The sequence below is a fragment of the Tachypleus tridentatus genome, chromosome 3, assembly GCF_004210375.1.
Source record: "Tachypleus tridentatus isolate NWPU-2018 chromosome 3, ASM421037v1, whole genome shotgun sequence".
Classification (NCBI taxonomy): Eukaryota; Metazoa; Arthropoda; class Merostomata; order Xiphosura; family Limulidae; genus Tachypleus; species Tachypleus tridentatus.
The window spans coordinates 80,299,265-80,317,233 of record NC_134827.1 but is presented as its reverse complement, the minus strand read 5'-3'; the positions used below and the strand labels follow the sequence as shown (position 1 = coordinate 80,317,233).

Here is a 17,969-nt window from a genome sequence, read left to right as displayed (position 1 = left end):
GTCTACAATATAATGGATCTGTTTTGTTTAAGAACTAAGAACAACATCTGAAGTGACGCTCCTTATAAAAGTCTTCTGCTGCTTCATGTAGAAATTTACTCATTTGAGGAGAAATTGTTAAGGAATGGAGTGATATGTGTTTATGAAAAACAAGGTCAGATGCAAGGCTTACATGATTTCACATACCTTAAAACTATGTCAAGCTGAAAAGCACATATGTGCTAGATCTTGAATTAGTGTGCACATGCGTGGATAAAAAAATTCATAAAACCCACTGAATTTAACTAAGTCATCTAGCTATTATCAGAAATTTTTTTGACATCTGTTTGAAAGTGTAATATTTAGAATTTTCAACAGAATTCCATTCCTTTTTTTTCTTTCCACTTTACAAAATTTTCTCTTCTGTTTTTCTGTTTTTTATTCTAAAGTGATGTTAAAATGTGTTGTTCCTTACAACTCTTCAGATATTCCCTTCATAATTTTCTGTCTGACTCTCCACCTCATGAAAGTCTTAATATCTTAGTTTTGTTTTGGAATTGCTTTATTAACTCTCCATCAAAATTCTTTCCTTTGGTTCTTCATGAAATTTGCCGATTTTTCATATTTTATTTGAATTGTAACAGAATACTATATTTTTCTGAATGACAAATGAATACATCACTACCAGACAAATACAGAAGTTGTTTGTTTGTTTTATACACACTACTACCAGACAAATGCAGAACTTGGTTGTTAGTTTTATACATACTACAAGGTGTTTCCATGGGGTCTTCCTCTCTTGATACCCCAAAAATTAAACGAACTATTCGTTCATGCCCTCAATCACTGGATTGTATGCCTACAAACACTGATCTACCAACTTGATCCAGAGCAGGATCAATAGAGGGTGACAGACCTGCATCCAGTAACGAGAGAAAACAAGGTCACAAGCAGAAGGTCTCTTTGCCATATTCTTCTCCAAAATAAATAAAAATGGTCACACCAATCCAATGGAACTGTTGAGGTTTTCAATCAAATGTGAATGACATCAAGAATTTGATTGACTTTATCATCCCAAATGTCTTACTTTACAGGAATCATTCTTAAAACCTAATAATGCAGTCACAATTTGTCAATACTCCTTATATCCAAATGACAGGTTATTTGTAGGACAAGGACATGGAGTAGCATTGCTGGTTGATCAGCATTTGCCCACCCGATCCTTGTCATTGAATACGCCCTTGGGTCGTACCATCACTATTTGCTCTCTGTACCTTTTTCCTGGAAATAATTGTGATCTATCAGACCCTGATGCCTTCATTGAGCAACTGCCAACCCCTTTTTTAATTTTGGGAAATCTTAATGTTTCTCTTCAATACTGGCTCTTACACTTATTTTCATGCACCCAGTCAGTCATTTACTGCTATATATCTTTTTATCTGCTCCCATTTGCTTTTTGCTTTCTTTTCTTGAGAGATTGACATCAATCCACGGAGTAGTGATCGTTTTCCTGTCATATTAAGAGAGACTGACCATGGTCAGTGACACCTGACCCATGTGCCTCGATGGAAGTTGGACTAGGCCAACTGGCCCTCTTTTACTGCTCTCTTGGAACTTGATCCTGCCATCTTATGTAAGTCATCAGTAGATGATTGTGTAGCATCAGTAACTAACTGTATTGTCCAAGCAGCTGCTCAGTGCATCCCCAAAACTTCAACGCCTTTCCCACAGCATCCCTGCCCTTGGTGGAATTCTGCTGGTTGTATAACACAAAAAGCTCAGAAATGTGCTTGGGATAAATTTCATAGATATCCCATGCTTTAAAACTGCATTGCATTTCAGCAAGCCCATGCACACGCTCAGTGAGTTAAACATCAAAGCCAGAAGGAATCTTGGATTAAATACACCTCCAGCATTTCTTCAACCACCAGTTCAAAAATCATATGGGACAAGATCTGGAAGGTGAGTGGACTATGGTTTATGGTTCTGCCAGAATCTCAGCACTGAAAATGTTGGATCCTATCCACCATAAGAGGCTTCAGCTTTGCACTGGGTCTTTTCATACTTCTCCAGTCCAAAGTTTGTTTGTGGAGTCCCATGAACCCCCTCTGTTCTGTATACTTGCCATTTACAACTACCTCTTATGTATGGTTCCAAACTTCACTCTTTACCACAGCATCCTACTTGAGATTGTGTTTTCCATCCTCAGTGGGCCACACTTTTCTATAATAGAAAATCTGCCATTGTTCCTTTTTGCCTTCGTATTTGGGCACAATCAGAAAAATTGGTTATATCTTTGAATAGCATAGCAATATCAACAATCCAGCCTCTTTAACCATAACTAATTACTATCCCCAACTATGACCTATATTTGAGTCATCTGAGGAAGGTTGGTACTCCCAATTGGAAATATTGCTCTTTATTTGCTGAACATCTTTCAAACAATCCATCCATTTCCATATATATGGATGGTTCAAAATCAGGTGACTGTAGGTTCTGCCATGGTTTGTTACAGTTCAGTAGTAGCACACAGAATCCCCTCTACAGTTTCTGTGTTCACTGCCAAATTGTATGCCATTTCTCTTGCCCTGAATCATATTTAAACTATGCAATATACAAATTGTACGATTTATACTGATTTACTCAGCTGTCTATTGGCCCTGACATCATTCTATGTTAGTTACCATCCTATTCTTATCAATATCCAAAACAAACTATCCCATCTCTCTCTATCATCTATCTCTGTCCAATTTGTTTTGGATATCAGGTCACGTTGGTATTCGTGGGAATGAGCTAGCTGGCAGAGCGGTAAAGTCTGTATGCTCTGGCTTTATCACCACCATCCCTGTTCCATATGTGGACTATGGTCCAGTTATCAAAACCCGGCTATACACCAGTTGGCAATTGACCTGGAGTGAGCAATGAAATAATTAGCTTTTTCAAATCAAGCCTTCTTTAGCTCTTTGGCCATCTTGTTTCTGTAAAGATTGAAGGAAGGACGTTGTTTTGACTAGGCTACGCATTGGTCATAGTTTTTTAACTTGCCACTTCCTTTTATCTGGTACTGATACACCAATGTGTGGTCTGTGTGGCACTCAGGTCATAATTGTACATATTTTCTTGTCATAATGTTGTTACAACTAAGAATGAGAATGCCATTTTAAACATATTTTTAAAGTAGGTTTGCCCTTGACATTAGCAAATGTCATAGGTGATACTGGCTGCCTCACTCACGTTTTTACATTTTTAAGAGCCATTGGTCTTTTTAATTTAATTTAAGGTTTTTATTGGACTATACACTGTTTTAGCATGATTTCTTTTACACATTTTTATTTTGATCTGAACCCAGGACTGGAAAGGCCAACTTCAGGTGACTGACAGCAAGTTTGAACTTACTGCTTCAGTCTTCCTGGTGGGTCTTAATTTTACATATTTTATGTCTTATTACCTTAATTTCTACATACCATTGTAGTATACTACATCTTGTTTGGCACTGATAGCCTAGTAGTTTTATTCCAATAAACATGAAATACCTACTTACCTACTAGACAAATACAGATCTTTAGCTTTAAACACACTACTACCAGACAAACGGCAAACTTGGTCTTTAGTTTTATACACATTCTGTATTACAAATACAGAACTTGGTTGTTAGATTTATACACAGTACTACCAGACAAATACAGAACTTGGTTGTCAGTTTTATACACATTAGTACCAGTCAAATACAACAATCAGTTGTGAGTTTTGTACACATGTTTACCATAAAAGTAAGGAGTTATATTTGCTAAATAATTTGTGGTTATTGAACTAGCCATCTTTCAAGTTTATGATTTGTAACCTAAAACTGTTAAAGCTTGGACTTTTTGTTCATTTAATTTAGGCTCAAAATTATATTCGTGCACAACCTAAAATGGAGAAAAAGAACTTTAAAGATGTATTTAAAGGAGCAAGCTCAGAAGGTAAGGTTGTTTTTGTTTGTGTGTTCTTATTATGGGTGTAATGCAAAAGAACATGGTAATAAAAATCTGTAACCTGAATGAACTTTGGCTGAGGTTTCTTGGACATGAAATGAGGCTACTGAATGATGTGTTGCTTTTTGTTTTTTATCTCTCTCATAATTTTAAAAGTATTTTTTTGTTTTATCTTTTATGAGAAATGATGTTGTAATTAGATATAGGACATTAAAAATTGAAATATATACATGTACTGAGGTTTAGAACATTATACAAAAATAATTTTGTTTTTCAATATGTTGTAATACTGTATGATGAACAACATCTAGTTGTGCTCTGTCTTTCAATCATACATGTTGAAATTAGGCCTGCATAATAGTTTTCATGTTCAAAGCACACCATTCCTTTTCTTGTGTGTTTCATACACCATTTAGTGTATGATGCCAACTAGTTTTAACAGTCTAATTGCCCATAAATCCAGAAATGCTTCAACTTGTATACACAGATTTTTGTTACATTAAAATACTTCTATTTGCAAACTTTCTGCCCTCTTACTGTAATTTTCATCAGGTAAAAATGTACCGAGGGTTACAAATTTCATTAAACTGTACAACACTGCTTTAAATGAGTATCTAGATAATCTAGGTTTCTACTTTAAAGCAGTTTTCCACAGTTTAACAAATTTCACTCTCTCAGTTCAATGTTGCTTAACCTGTTCAGTGTTGTAAAAGAAAGAACTTGTAGCAGCTGAAATACTTGGCAGTCAACAGGTTAATGAGAGGACTCTTGTAAGAGGGCCAAAACATATAGAAAAATCCCAGTAGAATTTTTACATGTTAAATTATCTATGTTATGAATCTTGCACAAGAATTGGCTTGTCTGTTTTGTTTGGAATATTGTGATTTTTTTGCTCTCTATCTTGCTGCTTGAGATATGTGGCAGTTGAATGGTTATATTGTGGAAGGAACAAATTTACATGTGACTTCTTTTGTTTTTCAAGATGGAGATCCTTTTTGTTTATGTACTGTTTCCTTGGACAAATGTAATTCTTATTCTTATGTTTACTTTTAAGGATTTTTTTGCTTTAAATACAATGGGTGTTAAGTACTGTTTCCAAAAGTGGCCAGTTTTAGCTGACATTGCACTACATATCAAATAGCAGTGAATGCCAAAATGTAGTTCTGATACAATCTGTTCTACCATCACTTTACATTTCCTGTGTTCATCACTTCCTAATTTATATATTCCCATTTTTGTAATACAACCTCCTCCAAACTGTGTGTGTGTGTGTGTGTGTATTATAGATTGAGTTTCTCTTTTCCTTCTACATGCAGTTATAATTCCTGTTTATTTGGATATTTTGTTATCTTATGTTCTATTTGGGCAAACCTAATGATTAGTGTTTGGAATTTAAGTGAAAAATTCTTACTGGTTTTAGTTTTCCAGATTACATTTGTTACAGTAATTTTTTTTTCCTCAGCCTTCAAGAAAACAACATTGATAAATCATATGAATGTAAACTTGAATTGTCTGCTCTTCATGTAAACTGAGGCAATTAATTGAGAGTTTTGTTCATACTAAGTTAACAATTACAGCTACAGTTGAAAATACAATTCCAAAATCATGAAGTGAATGGCTTTTATTACATTAGCAATAGACTTGCTGGAGAGAATGCTCGAATTAGATGCCGACAAGCGACCAACTGCGACAGAAGCTTTAGCTCATCCTTACCTTGCACAGTATGCTGATCCAATGGATGAACCAACAGCTGAACCTTATGACGAATCATTTGAGGAGAAAGAGCTGAGTGTTGAGAAGTGGAAAAGTAAGCTCAGGTTTTCTTTTAATAATGATATTAGTTTCTGTTTGTCTAAGTTTGTTTGCATTTTAATAACAATATTACTTTCTGTTTATCTAAGTTCATTTTAATTTCTTATGATGTTTAAATTGTAATTTTATTTTCATGCTTTTTGTCAGTTTGAATCAGTTCTGTGGAAACTTACACGAGATTTCTTTTATATATGGTAAATATAATCTTTTTATTAGAGAGTAAGATGTACTAGACTTTGCTAATGATGTAGTGAAGTGTCACTGTTCCCTTACTAATGACTTAGTCAACTGTCACTGTTCCTTTACTGATCCACGCATGGTGAGGGGACCTCCCAGGGAAGATTCTGTTCTTTCAGTTTACCTCCTCTGGGATCTAAACATCCACCCATGTGTTTGCCGTTCATTGCAACCCATGAAGGGAGGAGAGGATTCTGGTGGTTGAGGGTTCCAACCCTAACACACCACTTTGGTCTTGAATTCCTGTAAACAGGCAGCCTTGGTGTGACCCTCCCTTAGGTTAATTGGCTGGTCCACTCGGGCTAGGGTCAACCAAGTACCAGTGTTGGATGTTCTCAACAGGTGTTGTAGACATTGTATCTGATGCTGGTATTTGGGTATAGTGCTCACAAAACCCTGGCATTGCTGCAGTGTTCTTGTTTGACATTGTAGTGCGTCCCCTCGTAGGACTCCACGATGGGTGTGGTCAGTGGGCACTGAAATTTCCCTTTCTTTATTACGGATACTTCAATTAAAATTCTTAATAAAATAGTGAAAAAACAGTCTCTATAGGTAAATGACTATGCCTTGAAGATTCTGAGCAGCAATTCTTGCCATGTGTACCACCTGTTGTACCTCATTTTCTTATATTGCATTCACTTTCCGACAAACCTTTAGGGCAAATATCTCCTTATTTTTTTCAGAAGGAACTAGAGGGACTTGCTGGCTCTCCAAAGTTAGTATAGAAGCTTTGATCTGGTGACATATTGGTGGAAACATCCACATCCCAACACAGTGAACTCCTCTTGAATTCAAAGGCAATTGGGGATATACCTATTGAGGTTACACCTCATGCTTCTTTGAATTCATCACGAGGAGTTATTGTTGAGAGGGATTTAAAGAACATCTCAGAGTCCAAGATTCTCACTGCTTTCTCCACCCAAGGTGTTTCTGCAGTGAGGCATATATCCACTTGCAAAGATGGAATTATGGTGCCAACCAATGTCCTCATTCTCACATTTACGTCACCACGTCTGCCTGCTACCATCAAAGCAGGTTATCTTAATTGCAGAGTACAGCTGTACATTCTAAACCCTCTCCGATGTTTCCAGTGTCAGCAGTTCAGTCACTCAAAGACGTCATGTCGTGGTTCTCTGATGTGTGCTTGTTGCATTGGCAAGGACCATGGTGCCTATGAGTGTGAAATGAACCTTAATTGCATCAGTTGCAATGGCTCTCACCCATCCTTCTTTCTTTTCTTGCCCTAAATGGTTGGAAGAAAACGAGGTGCAGCATTTAAAAATGATTCATAACATTACATATCCTCAGGATCGAAAATTGCTGTCCACTACTTCATCTCAGATGTATGCTGCTGCACTTCATCCCTCAACAACAGTGGGAGTACAGACAGATCTCTCTGTGCCTCCAAAAGAATTGTTCTCCAAACAAATGAAAAGTCTTTTGACCTCCATGGTTAAAAAAGTTGATGAATCAACCTCAACACCTATCTCTGTCCCTTACATACATTCCAACAATCCCCAAGATCCACATCCTTTGATTCCAGGTACAGGCATATCCTCAGATACATCTTCTTCTCCCACCCCAAGATGCAAAACAATCATTCGTTCACATCCTCAGTCACTAAAATCCCCTTCCAACAGCAAAGACCTACCCAATAAACCCAGGGCAGAATCCATGGAGGTCAATAGGCCTCCCTCAAATAAGGACAGTAAGGAAAAAAGAGGTGGTCGTAAACAGAAGAGTTTTCCACCAAATTTGCCTACATATAAATAAAAATGGCTACCCTGATACAATGGAACTGTCAAGGTTTACATTCTAATCTGGATGGCATCAAAACACTGATTGCTTTCTACCATCCCGTATGTCTTTCCTTACAGGAAACCTGCTGATACAGTCACCTTTCGACCATTTTCTTTGTACAGAAATGACAGGCTGTGTGATGGATGAGTGCATGGAGGGGGTGGTACTATTGGTTGATCAGCATGTGCCCACCATGTCTTTGTCATTTGACACACCCTTGGAGGCCGTAGCCATCCGTGTTTCCTTGGGTCATACCATCACTGTTTGTTCTTTCTACCTGTCACCAGAAGAGATATATGATCAATCAGACCTTGATGCTCTCATTAAACAGTTGCCATATCCATTTTTCATCCTGGGGAACTTTAATGGGCATTATCCCCTCTGATATTGATAGGAGGGGTCGCTTTGTAGAGCGTATGCTCCCTGATCACAACCTTTCTCTTTACAATACTAGTTCTTCTACTTATTTCCAAGTACCTAGTCATTCCTTTACTGCTATTGATCTCTCAATTTGCTCCTCTTCATTATTTTCCCATTTTTCATGGAGGGTTGACAATAATCCCCGAGACAGTGGTCATTTTCCTATAATCTTGAGAGAGACTGGCCATGGTCGATACAACCCGACCTGAGTGTCCTAGTGGAAGCTAGATTAGGCACACTAGCCCTCTTTCACTGCTCTCCCAGAACTTTATCCTACTATCGTCTGTAAGCCATCAGTAGACGACTCTGTGGCAGCAGTAACTGACTGTATTATACAAGCAGTTGCTCAGTGTATTCCTAAAACCTTGACGTTTTCCACGATATCCTCGTCCGTGGTGGAATCCTGCTTGCCACTTAGCACGGAAGGCTCAAAAGCGGGCCTGGGATACTTTTCGTTGATATCCCACACTCTCAAATCTCATTGCTTTCCAGCCAGCCTGTACACATACTTGGTGGGAAAGACATCAAAGCCAAAAGGAATCTTGAATTAATTTCACAACTGACATATCTTCTATCACCAGTTCCAAAGTCATATGGGACAAGATTCGAAAGGTCAGTGGACAATATAATTCTGTTCCCCTCTCGATCTTACTCTCTGATGGTCAAGAAGTAGCTGATACCCTGAGCATTGCCAATACTCTAGGTGAAAGCTTTTGCCAGTTATCTAGCACTTCTGTTTCTTCTTCCACCTTCTTAATCATCAAGACTCAGGCAGAGCAATCACCTCTTTCCTTTTGAGCCTGTTGTCTCTATGACTATAATCTTCCCTTTCCACTGGTGGAACTCAACCTGGCCCTTCATCGGTCTGGCAGTACATCGGTTTGACCTGATGATATACACTATGACATGCTGCACCATCTATCTCCTGTTTCTCTTGCTATTCTTCTGATCGTTTTTAACTGGATTTGGCAGGAAAATGTTTTTCTTGATGCCTGGCCCCAGGCTATTGTCATACCTTTTTTTAGGCCTGGGAAGGATTCCAAGATTCCTTCAAACTACTGTCCAATTGCTTTGATGAGCCATCTCTGTAAGACCTTAGAGAGGATGGTTAATGCTCACCCTGTTTGATTCCTCAAATCAAACATCATCCTCTCGTCCACCCAGTGTGGGTTCCAACAACAGCGCTCCACCATGGACCACCTGATTCGACTTGAAACGTCAATCAGAGAAGCCTTTCTCTTATGACAACATCTTGTATCAATATTCTTTGGCATTGAGAAGGCTTATGATACAACATGGATGTATGGCATTTTGCAAGACCCCTATATATATATGGATTACATGGCCATTTCCCCTTTTTTATTAAAAATTTTTTAATGAACAAGAGGTTCCAAGTTTGTGTGGATTCAACACTTTCAAGTTCTTTCCAACAGGAACTTGGAGTCCCTCAGTGCTGTGTTTTGACTGTCACACTTTTCAGTGTAAAAAATTAATGTTATCACTGAACAACTTTCTCTCACTGTTGCAAACGGGCTTTATGTCGACGACTTTCACATCTCATGTCAGTCGTTGAACGTGAGGTATAATGAGTGGCAGCTACAGACTGCCCTTAATCATTTACTGAAGTGGACCACAGAAAATGGCTTTAACTTCTCTCTCTCTAAAACTGTTTGCATGCACTTTTGCCATCAACGGAGTATTCATCCTGATCCTGAACTCTGTATTGGTGAATTTGTGGTGCCTGCGACAAAGTTCTTGGGGCTCATCTTTGACCGTAAGCTGACCTTTATACCACACATCAAGCAGCTACAGGTCAAATGTACAAGAGCACTGAACATCCTCCGTGTCCTCTCTACCACCAGTTGGGGAGCGGATCGATGTTCTATGTTAAAGATATATTGTGCTCTTATTCGATCGAAACTCGACTATGGATCACTGGTCCATGGCTCTGCCAGACCCTCGGCCATAAAAATGCTAGACTCTATTCATCATCAAGGATTGCGGCTCTGCACTGGGGCTTTCTGCACTTCCCTTCTTTGCACTGCCACCATTTGCAATTGTCTTTACTATATGCTTCAAAACTTCGATCCTTACTACAGCATTCCATTCCCACTGGGGTTGTGTTTTCCTTTCTCGATGGACCATACTTTTTCAGAACAGATGGTCTGCCATTGCTCTTTTTGGCCTTCATATCCAGGTACAGTTGGATGAATTGGGTCTGTTCTTGGATAACATTGCTGTATTTACTGGTCAGCCCATCCCACCATCACTTATTACAGTCCCCAGTTGCGACCTATCTTTAAGTCATCTGAGAAAAGTAGACACTCCTGATTGCAAATACTGTCTGCTATTTGCTGAACATCTTTCGAACCATCCTTCCATTCCTATTTATATAGATGGTTCGAAATCAGGTGACTCTGTGGGCTCTGCTGTGGTTTGGTGGTTGCGCACAGAATTCCCTCTACAGCTTTTGTGTTCACTGCTGAACTGTATGCCATTTCTCTTGTCCTGGACCACATTAAAGCTAAGCAGTACTCAAAGTGCACTATTTATACTGACTCGCTTAGTTCTCTACTGGCCCTGGAATCACTTCACATTTGTTCACACCCTGTTCTCACCAATATTTAAAACTGACTGGCCCATTTCTCTTTAACATCTACTTCTATCCAGTTTTTCTGGATACTGGGCCACATTGATATTCGGGGTAATGAACTCGCCGACATCACAGCTAAGTCTATATGCTCTGGCTCTATCACCACTGTGCCTGTCCCATACATGGACCATAGTCTTGTATTCAAGGCTTGGCTCCATGCCAGCTGGCAGTTGGCTTGGAGTGAGCAATGCAAAAACAAGCTTTTCCAAATAAAATCCTATATTGAATTTTGGCTGTCTTGCTTCTGTAAGGATCAGAAAGAGGAAGTTGTTCTAACTAGACTCCACCTTGGTCACACTTTTTTTACTCGTTTTCTTTTATCTGGAACTGATGCACCAGTGTGTAGTTTGTGTAACACTCAGATCACTATAAGCCACATTTTACTTACTTGTTGTCGTTACGACTGTCAACGACAGGACCATTTTAAACGTGTTCTGTCCCAAGGTTTGTCCATAACATTAGACAGTATTATTGGTGATGGTGACACTGTCCACCTTGGTAGTGTTTTTAGTTTTTTAAAGGCCATTCATCTTTTTAATGCCATTTAAGTTTTTAAATTTATTCTTTACATCTTTTTAATGTGGCTCCATTTTAAAAATCACAGTTCATCTAGTTCAATTTGAAATTACAAACTGGCCATAACATTAAGTAAATCACAACCAGGACTGGAAAGGCCAACTTCAGGTGACTTACGCTGCTGTTTGAACTACACATTTGTCATCCTGGTAAGTTATTATTATAATTTTGCTCCACGTCTTTTAAAACTTTTTTATTGCTTTCCTTTTTAAAAATAGCCATAACATCAAATAACTCAGAACCAGGACTGGAAAGGCCAACTTCAGATGACTTATGGTGGTTTTCTTACTTACCTGTTAGTTTTTCTGGCAAGTTATGATAAATTATAGTTACACTACAGAAAGTCCTTTACAACTTGAATTACTGTAGTTTTTCTCTTAACGTTGTAGACTAGATATAAACAACTGGTCTCACTACATGATATATTCATAAGGTTGTTTGTTTCTTTAACAACTGGTCTCACTACATGATATATTCATAAGGTTTTTTCTATAACAACTGGTCTCACTACATGATATATTCATAAGTTTGTTTCTGTAACAACTGGTCTCACTACATGATATATTCATAAGGTTGTTTCTATAACAACTGGTCTCACTACATGATATATTCATAAGGTTGTTTCTATAACAACTGGTCTCACTACATGATATATTCATAAGGTTGTTTCTATAACAACTGGTCTCACTACATGATATATTCATAAGTTTGTTTCTGTAACAACTAGTCTCACTACATGATATATTCATAAGTTTGTTTCTGTAACAACTGGTCTCACTACATGTTATTTTTATAAGGTTGTCCATTTCCATAAAGAATGATGTTTTCATCATTGTTTGTTTGTGAACAAATATGTAATAACATTAGCAGCTGTCCTAAACGACCACTATGTTAAAGTATTGCTCTGTTTAACACTAACTACACTGTTGTATCTGTGAGGTTTCACTCCTCTGTCAGTCAGTATTTCAGCTATTAAAGTTAATTAGAAATCTTATGATTTGAACTGTTTGTTCATGTACTGCTGGAGTTCATTTCCAAGATGTTAATAATTGAATAAAATATAAAATGTACATAGTTTAAAAAACAGAGATTCCATAAGTATTATTATTGATAATTTAATAAGTACAGACTTTCTAATATGTTCTTAATTAAATGAATATTGATATGTCAAGTATTCATAGTTCAATAAATTCAAATACATTTCACTGTCGTGGAGAAGTTATTCTGTTAAATAGATAAGGTCTAGCACGTTTTATTTATTACACTTGTGAAGTGTGTCAGTTCCAGATCTCATGAAATAACTGTATTTGTGAAATGAATTAATCCTAAGTAACTTTATACCACAATACTTGTAAAGTGTATCAAGTCTAAATATCTTTATCTCACAATACTTGTAAAGTGTATCAAGTCTAAATATCTTTATCTCACCATACTTGTAAAGTGTTTCAAATCTTGTGAGGTGAATCAAGTATAAATATTTTTTTTATTAGTTGGATAAGCCTTAGAAAGTATTATTTGCTATGTAAGAATTATTGTACGTTCATAGTTACATTTAATAGAAAAAAAATCTTGCATGATGCAATATGAATATTTTTTTTTTAGGGTTCTAAGTAGAGAAAGCAAATAATCTCAGAAGAAAGACTTCTATACAAGTTATAACTTCTATTGTTAACATGTAATAATTGTAGAAGAGCCATATGTTGTTTGTAGTAGGCCATTATGAACAAGATATTTTTCTCTGTTGCTACTATCAATATGTTTTCGTTCCACAGATCTCGTGTATGAAGAAGTGCAAGGGTTTAAGAGCCGGCTTGTGGATGATGATGCTTCATAACCTACATTAAAAACACAGCTAGAATTATCATAAGAAGATGAGTTGTTGGCCGTCAAGAAAAAATTGAATTTTTCTGTTTAGATCATGGTTTAGAAACAGACATTATTAGCTGTTGTTGGTTTTTTCACTTTTTATAGGGTGTTTGTTTCCAACTTCATTGAATGGTAAAATATAAACAACATAAAAATGTTCATAGGAACTTATGGTATGGCATTCCTGAAATTTCTTCAATTTTTGAATAATAAAAGTGGATTTTAAAAATCTTAAATTTAATTTCATAAGAACAACTACGTGACTTGTGTTGAAAGTCGCTGTAATTCCAAACAAACTTAACTAGTTCCAAAGCCAAGAAAACTAGAATGTCGAGTAGCATATTTTGTTTATATGGTATTAGATGCTTACTTCAAAATCTTTTTGGGTCAAATGGTAGATTTTATCTAGGACTTGTAGGCATGGCTAAGCTAGCAAGCAACCTGATCAAGCTATGGATTGGGTACCCAAAGCACTAACAAAAACATTTCTAATAGTAAATGTTTATGATTGGTGCTCATAATTCATAATCTACATTTTATGATCATTTCATGAATAATCCATTTTCTAGTTACTATCTACAAACAAACAGATCAAACATAGAGTTGTACTTTCATATGTAATATATATGAATATATATATTGTATATGAATAAACATTTTGTGCTGTTTCTGATTTTAGTTCTGTGTTTTAAAATGTTCAACATACAAATACTGTTTATATATCTATAGTTCTATAACATGCATATAGACATTATATAGGGCCCCCTGTTCTATCTTGTTATGAGACCCCGTCCCCAGTTTTTAATTCAGCCCTGTTTATGTGTATTTCTCATACATAATGTGAACTTTCTTTGAATGAAAAACAGCATAGAATATTTTAGTGATTACTATGAAGTTAGTTATGTACTTGTTTGGCTAAAGTGATGATAGTAGTGTCAGATAGTTTTTATTTTTAAAATGTTTTAAAAACCTTGATGTTTAGTATTTTAAGGGTTGTAATAAGATATTCAGTATTATTACTTTCATTCTTGTGAACATATATTTGGAAAGTTTTATTATTATTTTTAACCATGTACAGATACAGATTAGAGCACAATTAACTCAGGAATACAGAAGTTCTATTATAATAAAATAATTTTTTAGCCCAACAGGGTCATTATAGTCTATGCTGCCTTGTCTCATCATGCTCTATCTGATGGTAAGAATGTCAGGTCCAAACTACACCTCTCTTCCTTCATCTAGCTTCTGAGGACAAGAGTTTCATGGTGCCTCTCTCAACACCTTGATTACACAGAAATCCATAGGCACTGCATCTGCTAACTTGACCAGTATGTCATCATAAGGAATATCATGAATACTTCTTTCATTTTCCAGCTGTGTAATAGGAGATGTGATGACTAGAAGCCTTATCTCAGTGACCCCATACCTGGTTAACCTAATTTTCAAGTGGAGATTTTTTTGTTTATTATTAGTATGTTGTGTACTTTGCCTGGGAATGTGGATGACTTTAGTACTCATGGATTCTCACCTATTATAAGACAGTGTTATTTGGTTATCATAACTAGGTTTTGACTTGCTGTCATTCTCTTTCTGGATGGTTTGGGTGTCCCAATCTGATCTGTATTCTTTTTTTCAATGTCATTAAATACAGGGGTTATCTACATCTTGAAAATTCTAAATCCTTGATCTAAACACACATTTATCATCTGGGTTTACGAATATTTTGTATTTTAAAGAGATGTTACTCTTCCTATAACTATAAGTTGGCATCACTCTGCTTATGAAACTCTAAACAGTGTTAAAATATAGTTCTTGATACACTTAGTTCCACTGCAACTTCATACTCTCTTGTTTACATACTGAACCTTCTGTGCACCATATAAAGAACAATCAAGGAACACTAATATTTTCACTTTTTAAACCTGTAATTATCATATTGCAACCAGTACTTCCCTCGGCCTGATTTACAAGTAAATACAGTTCTTCTAAACTATATTTATTCTCTGTACTTTAAAATTAATGCTTTATTTTAAAATTTTGTATGACAGTTGTGATTTAATCCTAGATCTATCAGTAAAAACCCTTAAATGTGTTATTATTTCTGAATTTAAGACTAATATGGAGAAAAAACCTTAACTGATTTGTTTTCTCTTTATCTCAGAGTTCACGTTTTTTAATACACAAGGTAAATAAGTCAATGAGTATACTTTCTTAATTAATGCAAAAGTGTTAGTAATGTATTTTTATCTGATTGCAAAATTAAAAAGCAAAATTTGGTAAACCCAATGTTTTGTATCTTTCTTTTTTTTTGTCACTTCAGGTTGTGTAATAAAAGTAATATTTCACATCATAACTAGTGATATAACAAAAACTGTGTTAAAAGGTTCAATTTGTATTATTTTGTTAAGCCTAGGTTACAAGATAATCTCTTGTTATTTGTAGATTATATTTTATGATTTCTGTGGAACCTGTAGCAGTTAAGTAATTTGTAGTATTATGTTAAAGTGTTGATTGATATTCTAAAATATTTGTTCATTAAATAATGTCATAATTATTAGTATAACCAAACGGCTGTAAGCTTTAAAGTATTGACCCTTTAGGTCAGGGGCATTACAGTCATTGATTTAGAAAAGTCATTCGATTTTGGTCAAATAATGTAGTATTTACAGGTGACTTGAAGATTTATTGTATTTTAGTTTATTGCACTAAATACAAGTTATCTAATATATATACTGATGTTAAACTTAGCAAGGTAGATGTTGGAAAAATGATTGAATATTGAGCATAATAGTCATTTGGTTAGCTGTAAAATATACATATATATTTACATATATAGAGATATATACATATCTCTCTGTATATTTCAAAGGTTATTGGTGTTTGTATTAGGTGTAAACCATAAATAATAGTTTAAGTAATGTAATGAAAACAATCATTATTTAGAAACAAACTCATTGATTAATTTTCAATTTAGGTGTTACGTGCTTCCTGAAGTGTATTGAGGAAAAAAAAAATTGGGAAAATTCATTCATTTGTTTAAAGCAAATTATTCATTGTGCTTTGTGAAATACAGTAAGTGTGCATAACAATGTGAAAAAAACATTAAAAAAACTTACCCTTTCAGTCATAGGAGCATTATAATGTGACAGTCAGGCCCACTATTTGTTGGTGAAAGAGCAGCTCAAGAGTTAACGGTGAGTTGCATTGACTAGCTGCCTTCCCTCTAGGCTGTCATTACTAAATTAGGGACAGCTAGCACAGATAACTCTAGTATAGCTTTGCACAAAATTCGAAATGTACAGAACCAGAAAACTGTGAGAAATTATGGTGTGATACCAAGTAATATAATATTGATTTAAAAAAAAATAAATTTAATTATGTTTCTACTAGTATTTAAACATATTTAATTGAATATTTTATTCAATTTCTGTGTTATAATTTTTCTCATTCATTTCATTTTACCATCCTAATTTATACAGTATAATTAAATTAACTTTGAATTTGTTTTCAAAGGAATCGAAGTTATTTTGAAACGTAACTTTATAATATGAAACATGTTACATCTACGTAATATTTTGGAAAGTAACATAGAAGAATATTTTTCAATGTTGAATGAACTGTGACTGCAAACATATTCATTATTTTTATATTTTGTAACAATTTGTTAAATGTTTTGTAGGGAACCTTGTAACCTGTTTTCCGTATTTCATTTCGTTCCTGTAATGTACATGTGTTGTAACCGTTCTTAGTTCATTCTACGTGTATGTATAAAATATATATAAATATACACAAATGAAGAGTAGTATTAAAAGAAAAATTATTTTAAAAATGTCAAAATCTTATCTTGTCTCTCAGTTCTTTAAGTTAAACGTTTAAATATTACACACAGTAGAGTCAACATCAATATATATTTCATTCTTGATCCAAACCAAATGAGACTGACTCAGTGGTCAGTATGCCAAACCAAAGCTATTATATTAGTCTCTCGATGGGACAGCAATAAGTTCGTGGACTTACAACGCAAAAGTACGGGGTTCGATACCCCCAGAGAACTCAACGTTGTTTTGCTTTAGAATAAGTAAACTTTTAGAACTAGGCTTGCTCTCTTGCGTCTGTTACAAGACTTCTAGCTCGTGGTATGTTAGTCGCCTCGTGACCACTTGCTGTTTCGAGTGCCGTGGACCAATTTTGAAACTTGAACTGGGATCATGCTAAACTAAACTAAACTAACGTGGCAGGGGTTCAGTTTAGAGAGAGAGAAATCAGAAGAGTTCTCTCCCCAACTGGGGTGTTCAGGAACTTTGTAGTTCCTCTTCGTCCCCTTACATGAGATATGTTTCAAAATATCCGTGGGATTTTTACTTTATTTTTAACATTTCAAAAATACTTGTGAGTGAGAGGAAGGACGGGAGAACTGGACGAAAGCAGCGAAAGTGAAGTGAGCCAGACCTTGGCTCGAGGACGGAGTACACTGGCGGCTGGCGAATTGATTTTTGAAATTTACTGTGATTGATTAGATACCTTTGACTGGGTAAACGGCTCTTTTCAGAATGAGGCTGGGACCTACAGGTCCGATGCCAGAGATTTTGCTGTGGGGGGAAACGGGAGTACCCCGAGAAAACCCACTTTCACGGCCTGGGCGCCGAATAATC

General features: G+C 35.9%; 1 protein-coding gene across 4 annotated transcripts in view; it reads left to right on the top strand.

Moving 5' to 3' along the window:
* The window catches only part of LOC143247319 (mitogen-activated protein kinase 14-like), a 45,014-nt gene extending 27,860 nt beyond the window's left edge, over positions 1-17,154 (top strand). For 3 of the 4 annotated variants that reach the window (XM_076495160.1, XM_076495158.1, XM_076495157.1), the window contains 3 exons: positions 3,863-3,941; positions 5,587-5,760; positions 13,224-17,154. In XM_076495160.1, coding sequence (XP_076351275.1) covers positions 3,863-3,941; positions 5,587-5,760; positions 13,224-13,285 — 315 coding nt within the window. In that variant the 3' untranslated portion in view covers positions 13,286-17,154. The remainder of the gene's footprint in view (positions 1-3,862; positions 3,942-5,586; positions 5,761-13,223) is intronic. The other variant, XM_076495159.1, reaches the window with a different exon arrangement.
* The last annotated feature ends 815 nt before the right edge of the window (positions 17,155-17,969 follow it).